The sequence below is a fragment of the Chelmon rostratus genome, chromosome 24 (assembly GCF_017976325.1).
Source record: "Chelmon rostratus isolate fCheRos1 chromosome 24, fCheRos1.pri, whole genome shotgun sequence".
NCBI classification, from domain to species: Eukaryota; Metazoa; Chordata; class Actinopteri; order Chaetodontiformes; family Chaetodontidae; genus Chelmon; species Chelmon rostratus.
The window spans coordinates 6,664,161-6,684,831 of NC_055681.1; the positions used below are offsets into that span (position 1 = coordinate 6,664,161).

The 20,671-nt window shown below is 44.4% G+C and overlaps 1 protein-coding gene across 1 annotated transcript in view; it reads left to right on the plus strand.

Moving 5' to 3' along the window:
- LOC121627552 (nck-associated protein 5-like) overlaps positions 1–20,671 on the plus strand; it is a 67,693-nt gene that overhangs the window by 8,814 nt on the left and 38,208 nt on the right. The window contains exons 3-4 of the mRNA XM_041966504.1: positions 3,428–3,561; positions 17,735–17,825. Of these exons, the coding sequence (XP_041822438.1) occupies positions 3,428–3,561; positions 17,735–17,825 (225 nt within the window). The remainder of the gene's footprint in view (positions 1–3,427; positions 3,562–17,734; positions 17,826–20,671) is intronic.

Sequence of the window (20,671 nt, forward strand, 5' to 3'; positions counted from 1 at the left end):
CTTGTTTCAGATATATGGCTCAGTAGACCGGTATAAAATCCTGCCTGGGCCATTTTATAGATTACTTGGCCCATTCCATTTGGTATTGCTTTCTCCTGCCACTGTATTGTTTGTTCGGGCTGCCTTTGTTAACAGCCAGTTTTCTGCCAGGAAAATGTTGCCCTCCACAGGAGAAACAGGGTAGTGCACCCATTCCATGGGCCATGCAAGACAGTCAAGTGAGGGGATTATGTCCTGAGTCGTCGGATTAACTCAAGTAAACGTTCTCACACAAAGTTGCCAAGCGAGTTTTCATCACATCCCGCTCTGAGATATCTTCCCAGGACAGTGCTGAAGGCGTGTTGCCCGTGTAGCTACAGCTAAGACTTATTAAAGAATGTGCTTTCAATTAGCATACTCTTTAGCACCGAAGAAAAAAAGCCATGAAGTTGGTGCGGACAATAAACGTTTCAACCGAGAGAAACTTTAATGTATTGCTGGGGCTTTCTGGCCACATAAAGATATAGTAATGTTTGATTTAATGGCTGTAGGCCTTGTTAAATTGCCGAAATTATATATTGAACAAAAGCAATAGAGGGCTTTTTACTGCAACGTAGACCATAAATCCTGCGTTGTTATTGAGGTTGTTGGCAAGACTCTGTCAGCAGACACAGAGTGGTCGGTGGTTTATGCCTGGGGCGTTAGCAGGGCCATGTGGGCAACAAAAATCAGGACTAAAGCTACTGTGCTTTGGTGAGAATCCAGGCCGACTTGCCCAACAATACAGTGTACATTCATACATGTGTTGCCACAAAGAAAAGGCCTTTGTGCTCGCTTGCATTGAAATTTCACTGAACTGCTGCACTTGTAATGAGTGGCTTTTTAGTGCCTTAATGCCTTGTTTGGATCATTAAAAAGATATTTCCATCTTTGTGGCTTCAGGAAAATATGTTTTCTTTGCACTTATTTTATGACCTCCTTTGCATGTTGCCTTTCTTCGTCTCTTGGCCCATTTTTCTTGAAAGAGAAAAGGTGAAGAAGAGCCATAAAGTCATGGGTTTTGGTCCAGATATATAGGTCCAGCTCTTGGCAGGGGGATGCACTGCTTTATGCTTCTGTATGGCCGGATTTACAGCAGCCATTACTCCTGACAGGAGGAGCCTCCCTGTTGTGTAAAGAGCCGCTCCACCATGAATTTATGACCACAGCGACAACCAGAACTGGTTTTAATGGTGACTTGGGTTTAATATTCTCTCTCCCCGACCGATTCACCCAGTTAAAATCTGCTTTTGTGGCAGAATTCCTGCCAAGCAACAATATACTGTGATGAAAAATGGCTGCGTTCGAGACAATGTGGTCACAGTAAAAATGGCAATTTTCGAAAATGTTTGGTGATTTACAGGCCGCTGTTTTGATATTTTACTTTCAGTTGAAGTGTTTGGTGTTGCTTTAAATCATGGCTGCACATGCTGTTGATGCACTGAGCAAAAAAGACAAACATCATTTTGAGGATGCTTTGTCTTCATGCCACCTGATCTCCAGTCAGGAGCCTTTATTTAATCACACCACTAGGTGTCCCCATAATGCTTTTCTGCGAGCAAGAACCTCAGCATCTCTGTGGCCTTCCACTGAATCACAACATGCCATGATTGGTCCTTAACAGGGAGGGGAGGACTGAAAGACTCGTCCAGAGTCAGAAAAAAGATATTAACTGCCTCCCCAACAGGCATCACACACTTTTTCTGTGTGCAAACAGACATAGTCTGTCCATAAATCTCACCTTTTAAAGGAGATGATCATATTTCATCTTTTCCCAAGGATTGACAGGATAATCCTCCTGAATTTACAGCCAGAGAATGACTTCTTTGCAGATAGCATCGCAGTCATAATGACTTACCATTTCAGCTTTTTTTTTGGCAAGAAGGGAAAAAATATGTCTACTCTTTCAAAAGCCAAATAAATAAGATGAAACGCGCTTCGAATTCAAGTCGCTTATTCAGCAATAACTGCACCTTGGTTTGCAGCTTTTTCCTATTTTTCCCCCCGATGGGAGTCCAGTCGAGTCTCGAACCGATTTCCAGTAATTTTACAATCTTGTATTTTCAGCTGACAAGATAGTGACAGATGTTTGGTCACTTAAACCTCCAGTAAAGAAAATGGAGCCAGTTGCTTTGTCATGAGTTGTCAGCGGCGGAGGATCCCCAGGCTTTGTACAGAGACCCTGAGACGATGAAGACGCTCCTCGCTCCTTTGCTCTGAAATCCCCCGCCTTGCTGGTGGCGATCGCTCAAAGCTCCTCCGCAACTTTGAGAGTGAAAACACTCACCCACCATGCCAAACCTCCCCCCTCTCGAGGAGGGATTGTGCCAGCACAGGGCCACGGCCTTTGAAGTTGGGTTTGAGGCGAGATCGGTCCGCTCAGACGACTCAGGCCATCAGACAGAGGAGAATCCAATTAAAGGCCGAATAAAGAGCTCTAGTTTGTAGGATAGTCTCTGGTGAAAAGAAACCTGATCTGTGGAGACCTTCGACACCACAGAAAGCTCCTCACAAGGATTTGGTTAACTCACACCAAACAAAGGTTCAGAGAAAAAAAAAACATAGTTCTTGGCTATAAAACAGCAATTCAATTAGGCGAATCAGCATTTTGGAAAAGAACGAGAGGAAAAGAAGAATAGTTTTTTCTGCCTTGAGGAACCTGCAAGTTGCAGAGCTTTCATTTTGGAGTATGAACCTCTGCTGTTCTCCGACCTGCTGTTAGACTCAAAATCTATCAAAACTTGAGTCAAGGGAGGTCATATTTTCTCATAAAACCCAACTTTTATTTGCAAAGTTACCAAGCAACAACACTGTAAGAATAAATAAAACATGCCAGAACAGATTGTTTGTGGGGGAAGAGAACAGGGATGGCTGCTCGCTACAGTAAACAAGCTATTCATCGGTAAACTTTTTCTCCCGTGTTGGCCGACTATCGAACAGTGAGGATTCAGGGACCTTGATGCTGATAAAATTAACTTATTGAGGCAGCACAGCGCTGAAATGAAAAGAAAAGTGAGGGATTGAAGCGTGTGAGAGCAGGCTCGGTGATGTTGTTTGACATTCGGTGTGAACTTTCTGTCACAGCAACAGAAGGAAGGGGAGGTTCATTATGAGCTCTTATTCTCTTATTTTCATTCACCTCCAAAGCATGAAAAATTTGACAGAGATTGGATTTTTTTCAAACAGGATGACCTGATATGAGACAAATGAAGCATGTTTGTGGACTTTTTTGGACACATTCGGCTTTCACTTACCCTTTTACCAAGGACGGTCAGAGGTCAGGGTGGATGGCGTCCCCTGAGCTGTCAAGGACTCAGGGCCAAATATGGCACCGGGCTTAGGGATGATCTTTTGAGCCTTTAGGCCACACGTGTCAGAGAGATGACAGCTCTTATTTTTGTGTCCACAGCGAGAAAAGCTGATCCACGAGCTAGAGGAAGAGCGACGTTTGCGACTGGAGAGCGAGAAGCGTCTCCGGGAGGTGACGGAGGAGTCCGAGCTGGGACGGGCGCAGATGGTTTCACTGCAGCAGAAATTCTCCAGGTAAAAGGGCCTGAAAGCCGAGAGCACATCTGACATATCCTTACATCCTGTTTATACCCGGGAAAACTCTTGACCAAAATCAATGCTGGGACAGAAACCTGTGTGGTTAGATCTATTTCTGTATCTAAGTAATATATTTGAGTATTAAAGGTACTTGAGTATGTGTGCTACACTACATTCCAGGTAGACATATTGTATTATACTGTTTTTCCTGCGCTACAAGTATTTAACAGCTAAATAATCATAATTAAAATTATGTAAAATTATGATTGACCTTGACCAACTACAACAGGAAAATGCAGCTTGCATATCAATGCATGGCTAATAATTCCCATAATACGTATTGTTTTTCAATTATTGGATGTCCAGTTGCAGTTTTTGGACATTTTTTTTCCAAACATGAAGGACTAACTGTTTCAAAGTGCGACATTCTGGTGGTGAAATTCATTTAAATATTTATTTATCGGTCTAAAAGTGGTCAGATTTGAAAATACTGAGTCTAAAAGTACCTGAATCAGCCTTTAAAATACCGATTATGTGCAAGTTTTAAATAATAAATTATAAACTTCTAAGCCAGACTTCTATATAAAATGGAGAATTTTTACAGAGTGTTAGTTGTACTTTAATGAGTGATTTGGGTGTAGAAAATGCATGTATCAGCAACATGCTAAAGCTCGTAGAAAGACTTCTCAAAACTTTCCAGAACTTCCATCTCTTTACAATAAAAGTAATTGATTTTTCGCAGCAATTTGCTACTATCAGCACTTCGTCTTTATAGGAATCAATATGGTGTTCTTGCTCTTGCCATTGCCTCATTTCTTTGTTCTTGCCATTTCGTCTGAGCACTTAAGCGCTCTTCCTCTTGGTCGCTTGACCTTTTCATCAGCAAAAGGATGGCTTGTTACATTACTTTGGCTTCGAGAAAGAGAACTCATAAAGCGTGAAGTGCTCAAACAATGCTCTTGTCATAACTTCGGTAACCTCTCTTTCGTGAACCTCGCGGCCGCTGAGGTGTGACAGAGCGGGACAGCAAATCAAGAGTCGATGCCTTAATTAGGCGATAGGCATTCAGTGCTTCACTTACCCCCCCGTCCAAAAAAAAAAAAAAGAGTCCAGAGGATTTCACATTAGCTGCTTATCTTCTCATTATGTTGGTGGGGAAAATCCTGTACGTTTAAATGGTCCCAGTGTTATAGAGTAGATGAGTGCAGAGTCGCCGCCAGGGGAAGAATAAAATATTCCAAAGATTTATCACATGTTTGAAATGTTCAATTGATGCCTCTTGATTCAACTCAGCAGCGTTTCTCACTAATGTTCAGCTTCCAAACATCTTTTTTATTAAAGCATTTCCCTGTGTCGCACTCATACAGTGCCTTTTATTGCTGGATAGAGAGCAGCTCAGCTTTTACCACAGGGGTTCAGTGTCTTGCTCAGGGGTCTTTTTTGCAGAAGTGTTCAAGGGCATTTTTCCTGTGTTTTGTCCATCACCACCTTGCAAGTAATGCCATTTGAAATTATGGTTTATAGGTAGCTTCCAGTTAGTATATAATGACTTTCTGTTCAATTGGAGGTATATAAATCATCAGAAAATCTTGTTTAAACCTGTCTCAACCAATTTCATATTACCAGCGTAGCCTGTCCACATCTTCTGTTTGGGTTTTTACTGTGCATGTTTGGTAGATGGACACAAGCATCTCCCTCCCTGACCTGTGTGTACGCTTATGTTCCTCGCACACGACGCCAGGAATTAGTGATAATATTTGTGGAGATACGGCACACTCCCTCCTTGAGTATGACTCTTAAAGGGGGCGGACGTAGTGCTGAATTAGTAGATAGGGTAGCAGCAATGTGAGGGTCGATGCCTAGCAGCCAGCGCCAGAGAGAGTGCTGTAATTCTATGAGGTGGGAAATATACACAGCTTATTCCTGAGTGGGTCCTGCACAGGTCCCCACGGAGACAGATGAATTTGTCGTCATGGCAGGGGTCGCTCAGATGGATGATTCTCATTGGGTGCCAGGCAGCTGCTCGTAGTATAAGGAGACTGTGGCTGTGCAATACAGACAAAGATTCCATTATGTCTTCAAAAAGTGCTTATCGAAGGCGGGACGCTGGCCCAGCCTCGCTCAGCTGTTGTCATTCCGGCAGCGCTGCTCATTGTCATCTTGCTGGATTGCTGTAATTTCTTCGCGGTGCATCGTCAATGGTTTTGTGACTCCTCAGGGAGCGCGGGTTTCAGCTGCTTCCCTTCCACGACTTGCAAAGATATCGGCCTCCACCTCCACACAAACAAGCTAACAGGATTTCAGTCTCACTGTCAAAGTCTTAATCTTTGTTTAAGCGTTGCTGAGTGCTTATCCGAATGTGAATGAGCGAGTGCACCAAGCCGCCCGTGTGTTTACACGTACCTGGCCACTTCATTGGATTAACACGCTCACATGGTTGCCAATACTCGGTGGCTCTGTGCCCCGGTGGCAGATGGGACATCAGTGAGGTCACTTTAATTAGCGACTTACAAGCCGGCAAAAAAACAGAGGAGAAAAAGACAACTCGGTCACCAGGCTACCGAGAAGTGTCTTCCCATGAACCTTTGCCCTACTTGCATCTGCTGCTTGCTCTGCTGTTTTCAGTTATTGGCTTATGGATATTCCTCATCAACATTCACATGCACCGCTTCATATGAGCGCGTGCTTAAGTCGAGCAGCGGATGACAATTATTCGAGTCTCTGCTGCTCCTGTTGTGCAAGACCTCATCCATATCTCCTGATTGATTTAAGCTTGTTATTTGTTGCGCATTAGGGGAATAGAAACCTCAGTTCATCAATGTGTCTTTCGAGATAACACCCGCAAATCATGTTAAGTGGACGTCCAATCTTTTAAATAGACTGGGATCTGTTTGACCTCAGGCAACAATTGATTTGCGTATTGCTAATTAATTGAGGCTGTGCCTTGAATCATGAGGATGGAAGTGAAATCGGGCTGCTAAGAGGCGGACCAATTTCAGTGATAAAAGCCAGCCAAATGTTAGAGCAGAGATATCAAACACGATGCAAATGAGCGTTTCAGATGAATTTTTCAAACCTTGCCAAAAATAGGATCCAGTCATATTTAACTAAATGCCTTTTTTTTTTCAAGCTTGCTGCTTTTATGATTTGTTGCACTGGGAGACAGAGGTGTTCTGTGATGATATGAGACAAAGGTAATGAGCTGCTTGTTAGAGTTGCACTTTATGGTATCACGCACAGAAACACACACCGAACAGAAAAGATCAGATGGTGCCGGAGCCAGACGAACTCCCAGGAATCTCAGCTTCCTCCAGCCCTTGTTTGTGCGTGTGTTTGCCTCTGAAGCCCTTGTAAGGCTTACGCTTTTTGGCTTGGGTTGAATATGAGGCAGAAATTGCCCAAACTGGAACAGCTGGCTTTTGCTTTTTCTACTTTCACCCGCTGAATAGCTCAGTTTGCCTGTGTTTTCACGGCTGAGATCAGAAAGTCTGCATTCCTCAAGTGACTGGCCATTTAGCTCCAGACATAGGTGTACACACACACACACACACGCTTAGATCCACTCCACACATACACACGCACACACACACCCTCCCCCAACCAGTTGGGTTCTTAGCCTGGTGTGGGTCACATGCACGGCCCCTCCTGACTTGGGTCAGCCCCCCAGGGCTTCACCACCACTTGCAGGGCCTGCCGTCATTAAACTCCAGCGGATTAGTGGGAGACTCCAGCCCACAGCCCAGCAGCCTCCTCGGCCCACCCTGGATGTCCCACGACTCCATATGGGCAAGACATTTAAGAGCCAGAACAGGACAGGAGGCACTGGAGGAGAGAAAAGATGGGGACACGACCGCAAGTTCAAATTCTGTCGCCTCGTCCTCCAGCAAATGAGAACAGGAAGACAGAGCTGTAATCCATCGAGCGCATTTGGACATCTATCCAGCAAGGACACTCTGAGGCCTTGTCCACATCCCCTCCCCTTCCTGTGTGACCACACTCAGACAGGATGACCGGTGAGCAGACAGGAACATGGGGGCGACTGGGGGCCCTGCATGGCCTGAAGATGAGGGAAGCAGTCTTCAGGTAATGAGCGGAGCAGCACTTTCATTTGCCTGTGAACAGAGCCCTGGACTGGACCAACTTTTTTGGTCTTTTGAGGCAATCTGTTTGGTTTCACTCCACTGCGTTGTGTTTTTGCTTCCCATACTTATCCTCTTAAAGACTTTATTGTAGTCATTCGTCTGCCTGTAATGGAGATTAGACACTTCTAGAAAGGGAAACGGAGAGGCCCTTGTGTTGGCTGCTGCTCGTAAGTCTGCTCACACGCACAGAAGCTCAGGTACGATATCTTGACGTTTGTGGCGCTTGCTCATTCTCAGATTTATCTGTCTGGCTTTTTTGATCGCTTTTGTTCTCTTTTAGCATTCGAGGTGCACCCGTTTGCCAAAGATAGGTCACAAATACATTCCTCTTTGCTTTACTTCGCTCTACCGCTGGATAACAGCCATTGTCACCCAGATCATGTGCACTCATCAGCAAAACCCGGGCGTTTACAGCCGAACTAGTCCACTTGACTTTGAATCATTGCCGTCTTGAAGGGCCCTCTTCGTGGCAGGATATGGGAGACTTACGGCTAGACTAACAACAACAGCAGACGATGACTGGTGCCTGCAGATTTACAGCTCAGCGGCGTATTCTTTCACATTACTCACTGCGTGAGAACATGTGTGTGTATACAACGTGTGTGTATGTCGGAGGCGGATGATGTAAACAGGCAAGAATGGCAGCGTTTTTCAAGTCTGGACGTGTTGTTTGGACAGTCACGCTCGGGCTGAGATCCCTCCACGGTCCGCAGAGTGCAGTTCCAGACCCGGGTGTGTGTGTACTGTATGCATTCATGTGCTACTCTCATTCCCATCACGCCGCTCTGGGCTGCACAGCTGGACCGGCAACGGCTAATACACCCAGAGAAGGAGCTGAGTGATTGCAGTCTGTTTGCAGATCAATGCCCTCTCTTCTAATCATCCAAGCATCCAGCCACGCCTGGACCAGGAGTTTTAATTTGGCACATTTGACACGGCCCCCCTGCGCGCCTTGGCGGCTGCAGGATTTAGCCGGATGAATCAGGCCCCTGTTCAAGACAACACATCTGGGGTCATTAACAGGATGGAGGGGTGGGGGGGTCAGTCTTTTGAAGTTGCTTCCTTACTCCTGCCCAATGGGGGCGAGGCTGTTAAATAGATAATAGGTGTCTGGACTATTTTGGGAGCACCTCACACTTACAGGATTTATTGGTCCATTTCAGACCCTCTCTTTAACTTCCAAATTTGAACAGGGAATTATGTGTGATTGAACTTAATTTGGGTTTTTCTGCTCTATCCCTTTAAATTACCTGCTCATAACAGAGCTTTGGTACCAATCTACCATTTCTTTCTTTCTTTTTTTTTAAAAAAAGAACACACTCGCAAAGCACAACGCTGGCTTTGTGTGTCAGAGTGCGAGACTTGTAAGTATGTCAACAATCACAAACACTATACACACACGCTCCATCCCGCTAACTTCCGCCTGGGATTAAACATGCTGGTTATGATGTTTATAGGCATGTTGAAAGAGGTCAGATTACAAGCTCTTGCAGAAGTAGGGCATCCATCCTCACATCATGATAGCACGCCTGTTCTCTCTGGCTTGTGAAGCTGGTGTTCACAGATCCTAGCCTGAAGCCAAACAGCATGTAATTCAAACTGACCTCATGGTTGCAGTATAGATTTACTTGTCTGGCAGCTGCTCTGGTTGGCACATAAACACAGCGCCTGCTGTTTTATAAGATAATTCTTTATCTGTATGTTACACAAGTAACAAAAAGGACAGTTCAACAGAAGATGCCTGCCACGTACTTCTTTAAAGGGTCAGTTCACGAACCTGCCTGTGAGATTTCTTCTCCCTCTGGAGTACAAGAGAAGTGCATGGAGTTCTGTTTGTGCTGCTCACAGCAATAAACAGTTGTAGCAGAAATTTGCCATAATACTACATAATTTATTAGGCATATGTGTTCTCAGTTGAACTTTGATATCAAAATATAACATTACACGCGACCAGAGCTGCAGCAACCAGTCATAATCTTGATAAATTGATTTAATCATTGATGATTTGGTCAGAAAATTGCATGTTTTGTCCAACAAACTGTCTAAAACACAAATATATTCAATTTGCTGTCATTGAGGACTCTAGAAGCTAGCAATAATCCTCATTTGGAACTATTTTTGCAATTTTGCACAAAGATTAATGGATAATGAAAAAAGTTGGCAATTAGGGGCGTCTATTGGCAGAATAAGGCAGAGATGAAATATCAAATTCATAATATTGTTTTCATTTGTATTTAATCGCCTGAAAACAAGAATCACTCTGTGTTTGTTACCCTAGAATGAGCTCTTTCTACAAAGGGAGTGGGTCTTCTTCCACGGAGTCCACCATGTTTGTACAGAGAGAAAGGACAAACCAAACACTTTTTTGAGTTTTTAGTGGCCATCATAAGTTCTCCTCCATGCTGCACTGGACCTTTAATCAACTACTCATATTCAGCTCCATGGACAACTTGATATTAGCTTTTACCTGTATCACGCACCCCTCCTCTCTATCTTAGCCCACCTCCTCTTCCATCTTCACAGTTCCCAAATGGCCCCGCTTGTGAGCCACAGAGGCTCCCGGGGTGGAAGTAACATACTCAGTCATGACTGAGGTTTCCCTCGGGACGTCTTCCTCAGTCTGTATCTCTGTCTCACATGTGGAGCACACATGCCTGGAAGCCTTTGGGGAGACACAAGTAAAGACTCCAGTGAGATGATCTTGAGGACCAATGGCTTCCTCATTGCTAACTGCTTCCTCTGGCCAGCGGTGAACATGTGGGACGGTCATCATGAATGTGGCTCTCTAAATCCTTCCAAATGTAGTGAGACTGCTGGAGGGATGAAAGAGGAGGAACCTAAATCTGGTTCCCTCCATATGTCCTTTTAATTTACGCTCTTTTAAGGCTAGTCCTCAATTGCACCCAGTCGGCACTGTACTTCTGGTAAAATCATTGTGGTGACGCTGGAAATGAGCAGTATTTAATCTTCAAATGTTGTTGGAGAGAGTTTTCATGTTTCATTGCACTTCTAATATTTGCAATTAACAATTAAATGACATCTAAGATAAAAAAGGGCAATAAGCCACAACTCTCCTCTTTGATGTTGCACATCCAGGATTCATGAGGCATCCTGTGTACAAAAAAACAACCAAAAAATGTTCTTCTTCACAGCAGTTGGTCCACAAATATTGGAAAGAAATATGACTGTCGGGACATACTTAACGCTTTGGCCTCTTGATCTCTTTTTCTGTGGCATGTGTGTCTTGTTGATAAGGTGAAAGGTCGCTGATGGGAGCCAGCGGTCAGGAGGGCGAGCACCTTTGTAATGCTACCCCGCTGTAACACGCATGACTGATGTGCACGACTTTTATAGAGCTGAACTGTCCGCACGGCTCTAAACTGGACCAAACCTTTCACCAAAGGCGTCTTATTTAGGAGTCTGCTCTCTTTCATTTGGGTCATGTCTAAGAAAGGGTCTCCTTGCATGTTTTCTGCAAAACAGCCCTAAGAGGATAAGAGTGGCTTAGTGTTGGGTTAAGCTAGGCAATCACCCGGTGGGCGTGCATAAGTGATTTGCTAGAAGGGAGTCTGAGAAGAAGAATGGAATATTCCCCCGCCAAAACAGACAGTTTTGCAAGGCCTCCGTGAGGTCACATGAGGCGACTGTCGCCGCGGATGCAGCAGTCACACGAGGGCCGCCGATGACCTCGATTCAGCCGCACAACCAGGTGATGTTTTCCGTATCATTTCAGCAGCTTTGGGGTTTTCCAATCGTTCACCGGTCAAATCTGATTAGAGGGACTCGGCCAACCTGAGCCGCTGACAGTGCTGATAAAGTGAGAGTGTGTCCAGAGTCAGAAGAAGAAAAGCTGAGGCATCTCCACTGATCTCTGGCGCTGTGAAGCTTCTCTTTTTGTTCAGGTGAAATGTTAAGAGCTCTAATCTCAACATTCCTCCATTTAAAACTCACATTATGCTCTGCGCTTTCTGCGGCTGAAGCTTAGACGAGTCACCACGGATTTCATCCTGTAATCCTCGAGTATCAAGTCATGTTTCTGTGAAAAAGAAAAGGGTTTTTAAAACAAATCACAGATATTGTGCAGCTAATATGATGCCTCCTAGGAATGCTGGCAGCCCAAATATCCAGCCACAGCAGGGGGGGGGGGTGATCAGCAACTCCCGCCTGGCCCGAGCTGTGAAACATGCAAAGACGCAGGCGGTCATTGGCAGGAGAGCCGCTACTAAAATAAACAAACGAGCGTCTAAAAACTGTTGTCAGGATGAGCTGAACATTTGGAGAGAAGATGGTTAGAACGCCGAGCTCGAAATACGAGATGTCATGCAGAGATCTTTGATCACACGGCGAGCGTCCTGGCATGCAGCCCCTGTGTGAGCTTTTCTTGCACGGAAAGTGTTGATTTGAGTGAAGCCTCTTAATCGCAAACGAAGGGCCACACAGCCGCATACACGCACACACACACACACACACACTGGCTGACAGAACAGGGGGATCCCTTCCCTTAGTCGTGCTTCATCCCTGCAAGTCTATCCCTGATTCCCATCTGATCCGAAACTACCGGCCTGCTTGCCTCTCAGCAGGGGTCCTTCTCCTTTGGAGAGGGCTTAACATGGGACATATGGGAAAGTCTTTGCCTGCCAGATCGCTGTCTTTGCACAGGGCCAGTGTCGGATAATGACACACTGGAGACACGGCAAGTAGAAAATGAGAACAGGAGATCTGCTGTCAGGCTGACTCAGTAACCCAGCCACGGGACTGACCGTGCTGTCTGTCGATTGAACGAAAAGCACTCAGGCTTATATGATGACTGCATGGCCTATTTTAGCCTAGAGACCCACATTTCAGCGAGAGCGTCTGGGTCACTTTATAGCGCTGTGAGAGCAGAGTGCCGGGTGTGCGTTCGGATGCCTCTGCATATGGAGCTCAGGGATGTCTGCGCCGTGTTCCTGGCTTTTTTCCGCAAAAATGCCGGTGACAAAAATGGAGAAAAACTCAAGATGGGGTAAGTTTTGACTTAACCTTGTCAGCTTTTGCGAGAGGTATGGAGTCCTTTGATCATTTTCAGGGCTGTGAAGGAATTTGTCATTGAAGGTTCGAGCTGCGTAAAGCCACTGCAGCTTCAGTGAATAGAAAGACTTTTGAATAAAACGCTCCTTCGTTTGAAGTCTCGATATCACGGTGGCGTTTGACAGCTAAACGTTAAAGAAGAGGAAGAGAGGGGAAGGTTTTCATGTGTAAACCGCAGGTTTGTCAACCAGTCAGCGCGGGACGCCACACCGCACTTCACCTCTAATTGCCCCGGCGTGTTCTGATGATGCATCACTTTGTTCACCTCTGCGGCTCGCCGTCACGTCGAAGCTCACGACTGTATCTGTATTCTGCGTGTGCGTTTTATAAGAAGGGGAAGAGGGTGTGTTGGCCTGATGATCGTCAGACCTCAGGCTGAACATTGATTGGACCCTTAATTGTATTTCCTGGACTGCCGCGTTTGAAATTCAGCTCGTGCGGCTCGAGGGTCAGCAAAGTCAAAATTTGCTTTCGCCTCCACATACGCCCCCTCGCAACACACACACACACACACACACACACACACATTTGTCCGTCCTTCCCTCTCTCCTCCCCTGAATGATGTTTTCAATAGGTCGTTGGCAAGCGCTTTGAGATTAATCACACTATCACACTGAGCAAGACTCTGTTTTTTATGTAAAGTAATGCTCTGTCATCCGAGAGTTATATTCCATCCATCATAAGCATTTAGCAGACTCTCTCACATATAAATAGGTTTTAGGTGGCTGAATTTACAATAATGACAAATTACATCATTTATTTTATGGGATGTTTTGCTGGACACTTGTCCCGGTCTGTTTTTGGCAGGATTTACCGCTTTGGGAACATACATTTGCTTACTCTAATGTGCTTTTTTATGCTTCTGGAATCAGCTCTCTCACAAATGCTTTCAAACGCGCTGCTGGCGCTTTGATTGAAAAGAAGTGCTGTTAAACAGTGTTATAAGCGCTTTGTTGGTATTTGTAATCAGTGCAACTTCGATAGTGATTAGTGGGGGGGTAATTATCCAAAGCATTCTTATTCGTGCCGTTTCTCTGCATGAGTTGACAAAGAAAATGAGACAATAGCGAGCAGTTAAGGCACAAGACAAAGGAGCTTATTCCTCCATGGAGCTCGGAACATTATATTTGAAACAGATTAGTTTCTTCTTTTGTTTCTTGAGAGCAGGTTGAGGATTTCCTCTTAATTTTTTGTCCAGAATAGAGCAAATCTGACTTCCAAATGGACCTGGCCTTTCCGTCCACTTCAAGTGTCGTCAGTCCCTCAGCACCACCTTTCAACTTCAAAGTCTTTCAGTGCTCTGTCCCCGCCATCAAAAGCACCAGAGCCCGTCCAGCGAGATGCCACACATCTTCGCCTTCTGTGACAGGAGACTTTGAAATGGAGGCGGTATGGAAAGCGAGGCCGCTTCAGAGCTCTGTTTAGAAGCACAAAGGGTCCCTTTCAGGTGTGCAAGAGTGCCACAGACCCCTCAGAATAGCCTCAGCTGAAGCACCGCATCCAGATCCTTCCCTGGCCTCCCCCTTCCCGCCTCCTCCCGCCGCAACACGAGGAAGCAGACAGGCTGAGGCATCAGCGTCTCTTACCGTGCCACTGTGTCAGGTCATTGAGGTCGAGCATGCTGGGAAATTCTGGAAGTAATGCAGGTGTGGCTGTGTATTCATAGTGCGCTACAAAAGCAAATGCTGATATTTATTTCATTTTACATTGATTGCTTCCCCGCATCATTTGGCACATGTTTTCATTCATGGCGCATTAGAATAGTTTTGACTCCATCTGTCGGCCTGCCTAATGGTATTTCTCAATTCAGGTTTAATTTTAAAGACTCCCACATTTCCATATTCACCCTGCGTGCATCTCCTGCTGGCAGCCTCTCTCTGATATTATAGTGGGCCAAAACGGCTAACAGGAGGGCGATACGTGGCTTTTCCAAACAATTTCTCGAAAGGAGGGAGCAACAATGATGCATGAAAAGTAGCTGTATCTGTAGCAGCCCCTTGTTTGTCAGAAAACGAAACGCCTGGCAATCTTCAGCAACACTTAATGTACATTACATATTTTGGGAAATATGCTGATGTTTTTCTTGGGGTTGCATGTGGGTTAAAATCACATTTAAGATGCAGTTGAAAGTAGAATTAAAGAGGAGTTTTAAAGGTAAGGTGCTGTTAAACAACCTTTAGGTTTTTGAACCATTGCCAAGGATTTACTTTTTAGGAAAATAGATGCTCAACTCTGTGACCCGAATGTCATGATTATACATAAGAGGCGCACACTGTGGCTCTATCTATGGGTGGTCACCTGCCCAAATCCCCCCCAGCCCAAGAAGTACCTCTACTTGCCATGCTGATCATGCCTGTCGGCTAGTCCTTGACCTGGTGTCAGCGTCTCTGGACACCAAAGCTGTCTCTGCCACGTCCTCTTTGCTCTATAGGTTGTGCTGATTAAGGCCAGCATTTAAAGCAGGAACTGGAGCAATCTTCCACCAGCCAGCCTGAATGCCTTCCTGCCCGCCTGCCCGCCTCGTTGACTGTTCAGTCAGCAGCTAGGGGCCTGATTACAGCCGGCTTTATGGCTCAGCCTGGACAGATGGTGTGGCTAGCACCGTCCTCCCCTGCTCTGCCTGTGCTCATTCTCACCCACTGTCATACAACAGCCAGGGCGGATCGGTGGAGAGCTACCAGGAAATGATTATACAGCATGTATAAGACATACACACACCACAGCTGGTATGACATTCAAATTCTTGAAATTGGACATTCCAGCAACACTTGTAGTATTACTGCTATTACTAATACTGCAATAATTCCTAAAATAGCTATAAAAAAAGTTTTTCTTTGTACAAACACTCACAAATCCACTTTAACTTTGTCTGTAAATGAGTAAAAGACTTGTAGAAGTTGCTTAAACCCTCTTTTTGCATGATTCATACATTTGCAACCTGGTTTGACATGCAGCATAAGGCCCTCTGTGACACTGACAAGCACATATGATATGTTTTTGGGGCCGGAGAGAAAAGGAGGTGATAGTACTCGCTAATGCGAGCGACGTGCAACAGACTGGGTGAATCCCCCTCTAGAAATGAGAATTTTCAACCCTGATTCGTCACATAAGGCCTTCTTTTGTCCTGTTGAACTTCATTGTGAATGAAACCAGTGAAAGAGGAAGACTGTGTCATGAAAGTCAAATGATTCCCACCTGACAATGTCAAAGACTCCTTTTGTCAAGATGCTCCTCTCTAACAATGCCTGGCTGTCACTCCCCGTCCACCGGTGCTCCTGAGTATCACTTTTATCTTATCATTCCCGTTTACATGATCCCAGCTGGGTCCGAGATCGTCTTACGTAGCTTATCTAGTGCTATGGTAGTCTTTTTTTTTCTTTTTGTACAGAATCAGAAATACTTGTAGGGTCAAAGTTCTCCCTACAGCTCGAGGGATAAAGGCATATGGCTCTTATTCAGATGGAAATAGGCTGAGGCATTTTCACGCGCACTCTTTGGCACCTGTTTTGCATGCGGCTTGCAGTGTTAGCAGCCCAAAACAGAAGCACAGATTGTTTTGAACAGTCCGGGCCTTGAAGTTCAAGGTCAGTCGCTCGGTGATTGCTGCTGTGATTGCGCTTAATTCAAGCCATCATCCGGCACACATGCCGCCGTGCATTGACACATGCCTGCAACATCACACACAATAAGTCAGCGAGTACTATTTTTGCACATTTTGTACTCAATCTAGTCATTTGGAGAAAGTGTTCCCTGCGTCGTGAACTGAGCAGAATTTGGGATTCTGTCCAAAAAGAAATACCACTCATCCATCTTGTGTCTCTGGCACTGATTCAGTCCTATTCTCTTTTCATTTTCACTGTGGGCTCATTTGTGGTTGTGTTTGTGCGTGCATGCTGATGGAAAGTGTAAAAAAAAATCACGACTGAAGGATGCAACGATTCATGTCAGACAACAAACATCTCATGAAATTGTAAAACAGCTTGAAAGTGGATCCCATTTTAGACGTTTACAGTGGTACCTTTGAGTCTACTCATCACTGTGAAGCAGCCGATGCTTCTGGCATCACATCACTTAAGACCTGGGGGTCCTGTGGTGGGTTCATCCTGGCTCTCCTGCAGTTGAGATTACAACCAAGGCACGTTTGGACCCTGGCATCAGGGTTACTCCACCTCGGAGCAATGTGCATTAGGAGCTCGAGCTGCCTTAAATTGCTGCTGGCTAAATAGCAATGTCCTTGAAAACATAATGCCTTGGTTCTTCAGGATTTATCAATGCACAGCTCAGTTAGGCTACTGATATTTTTGAATTGTGGTTGGGGCCAGAGACTAATTTACACAAACCTCTGTCAGATAAAAGATTGATGAGTCGAGCAGACTAGATTAGCATATTAAACTAAACAATCCCTCTAACCTTACACCATCTCTGCTACTATTGGATGGAGAGGGGGGATGCCAGGTCAACAAGGGGGATGCATTTCAGTCATTTTGCTAACAACGGGGATGCATCCCCCTTATTGCAATAATAAACACAAAGAGTTGCTGAAGGGCTAACAAATATTGTTTGGGGGTCATTATCTTATCTCAGTGAAGGATAATCTTAATTGCTGAAATGACTGATGCTGGTCTCGTGAGACCATCATGAGAAGTAGAACGGAGGATTTTGAACACAGTGGCTAGTTTCCAGTGTTCATGGGCATGTAGAACACACATCAAGCAAGAGGAGGAGGAAGAGCCAAGTGCACTTATTTCTAATTAGCGAGAGCAGCATTGCTGAAGAGGAATTCAAACTTTACAGAAATAAAAGCCTAAGTGATGTTGCCCCAGCGATCCCACAGCGATGAGTGTTTACCACCATCGTGTCTGGTTTAAGAAGCATCTGGCATCAAGTTCTCCTTCACTTCCCTTTTCATGTTTGACTCGACATGATGCGCAACTCAACGTGATGATGTGTTCTGTGTGTAGGATGGAAGAGACGGTGCGGTCGCTGCTGCAGAATCCGGGCGTCCTGGAGCAGACCGCTGTGGACACGGTGGACATCATGAAGGCCTACAAGGTAAAGTACCACCCCATGAGGGTATGTGGTCATTTGATGAGATTAAACTGACAGTTAATATCCAGAGGTACATCTCAGAGTTAAAGTGCAAGCAAAAGTTGGTCAATTGGTATAAAAGTAATTGAATTATCAAAGCCTATAAGGAGCCTGTAAATTCCCTCATGATATATTGTTATATTCTGTACTTACTCATATGCCAGAAATCATGTTGTACCTATAGGTGTTTTTCAGCTCAGAGATGCACAATAACTAGACTGAACCAAGGTGAAATGCTGTTACATAATCGAAACAGCTGCTGGGATCGAGCAGAGAGGCAGAAAGAATAAGCACCACCACGTCCTGGGTGGCACTTCACAATTTGGTGCCCAAGATGTTTATGTGGCATTGTAGCGCTGAAACGCTGCTGCCTCAGTCTGTTTATCATCAGCGTGATGTTGTTCACGTCCATCTCTGAGAGCCTTGACTGTATGAAAGAAGAAGCTCTGTGTGATGCATTCGCCAAAATACTATTTATCCAGCATGTATGTTCCTGTACTGCTGCATGTGCTTCTTTTATGTCACGCTAGAAGCATACGATAATTTTAGAGTCCGTAAATCAGCAACCGTATTATGGTCTTAAATGTCCAGCAGCAAAATTCAGCAAGTATGCAGTAAAAAGATTCTTTATGAATGACTGCATGCAAGCATCGCTGTGAATAAAAGACAGGAGAGAAATCTATAATGAGTGCAAATACAACTGAGCTGAATAACTCTGAGATTAAATGTCAGCTGCTTTACTGCTTACTTTCCAGCGGGTGCGAGAGGATTGTGAAACATGGGATGAGCAGCCATGATAATAGACTGATATGCTGTAAATTGTCCTGAGGTGCAAAAGCTTTATGTGAAAATATGACCTGTGAAATTAATACAGTGTGTCAATATGCAAATAACATTATCTGTGCACACAGAGTAATCCTTCCCCGAGTTCCCCACCACAAAACGGATTACGCTGAGGAGAAACAGTATGACAAGGGTGATAGAAAGTGGTATCTGAAGTGGCTGCAGACAGTAAATATTTTCAACTCTGGGTGACTGGATTCAATCCCAGCGAATTCAGTGTTATAGTGAAAATAACTGACACTTTACAGCAAGTTTTTATCATATTTACCCATGTCTAAATCTTTATTGGAACTATTTTCTTGGTTAATCTGTTAATTGTTAACTCTATAAAAATGTAAGAAGATTGTTCCCAGTGCCCAAGGTGCCATCTAAAAAATGACTTGTGTTATCTGACAAACAGTCCAAAAGATATAATTTAAGAATAATAAATAATAATTTACAATGATATAAAACAGAGGAAATCAGCTGCAACCATTTTTTATCCATTAATTTACCATTAATCGAGTGATTTATGCTGGTTGTAAGTTGTGACATGTTCCCAAAAAGTGCTCTTTAATCAGTTTAGCCTCACTGAAGCTAATGTATAGCTGCACTCTGTGTTAAGTGTTCTTTAATCAGTTTAGCCTTACTGAAGCTAATATTTAGCTGTACTCTGTGTTAAGTGCAAGTTAGCAGACGTTAGCATGCTAACATGATAAACCAAGATGCTGATCATGGTAAACGTTACCTCGCTTAGTATTTTACTATTTGGCTATTTTATTATTATTGTTATGTTTTTAATCTTTTTACTGCTCGCTATTTTTATATTTTATTTTTATATCTATCTATCTATCTATCTATCTATCTATCTATCTATCTATCTATCTATCATGTTATGTTAGCATGTAGCTCACTCACAGCCTCGCAGAGAAAATACAGTGCTGATTCCTTGCATCTCTTGCTGGACAAACTAATACTGATAGTCACATTAAGGCCACAAAAGTGTGTGAGGTTGTGTTTCACGTGATTATTTAAATGCTCAGAGGTGGACGGACATTGTCAAAGAGAATAAACTTTCTGTGTTAGTATGATATTCCCTGTTGCTAGATAACTGAACATCCTCCATTCCTACGCAGTGATGTGCTCCTGCTGCTGGTGTATTCTGTGTATTCAGCAGACAAACTCAATAACTTGAAAGGGCAGCGCGAGGGACAAGGTTCCCTCCCCTCTCCCACTCCAGACTCTCTCTGTGGAGATTATTACTGAGCCCTTTAACGTTGTCTGATGAGCAGTCTCTCAAAGCAAACCGAGACTACACAGGCTGGCTCTGGCAAAGAAAAGCAAACTTAAAACCGTACTTTAAAGTATTGCCTTGAACAGGGTTCATTCGTGGGGGCACCAATACAAAGCTGTTCTGAATGGTACCTTTATCCCATGATGCAGCAGGAGAGTGACACAGCCTCCATCCAGAGGGCGCAAGGGGTCACTGAATGGTGGAAATGATGCAAATCATATGCCATGGCTTTTGTAGTCACCTGATATCAACCCGATTGGAAGCCGAGGGGAGATTTTGGACCAACGTGTCCGTTGCATCATGCTGAAAACAAACTGCTTTGAAGGATTGTTTCCAGTACAAGGAGAGAGGTACCTTGTTCTCTGCTGCACTGGATGTATTAAAGCCATCCGTTAGTGCTGCTCACCTCCTCCTTTATCCAGCGCATTAAACAGAGGTATCGTCGGGTTTGACAGTTACAGCATGATGATAAATCACACCCTAACCACTGAATACTTCAGTGTCATTTGAAGAGAAGCTGCCATTGTTTTATTCACAGCACATGTCAAAGTCAGGGTAACTGTGTAGATGCAGCTGTGGGGTACAGCGGTTAGAGGAGAATAACACGATCCAGCTGGAAGGAATGACAGTTTTTAATATGTCTGCATTTGAATGAGATTTGCTGCATTCAGGTTAACTCTTGTATTTTTGTTGC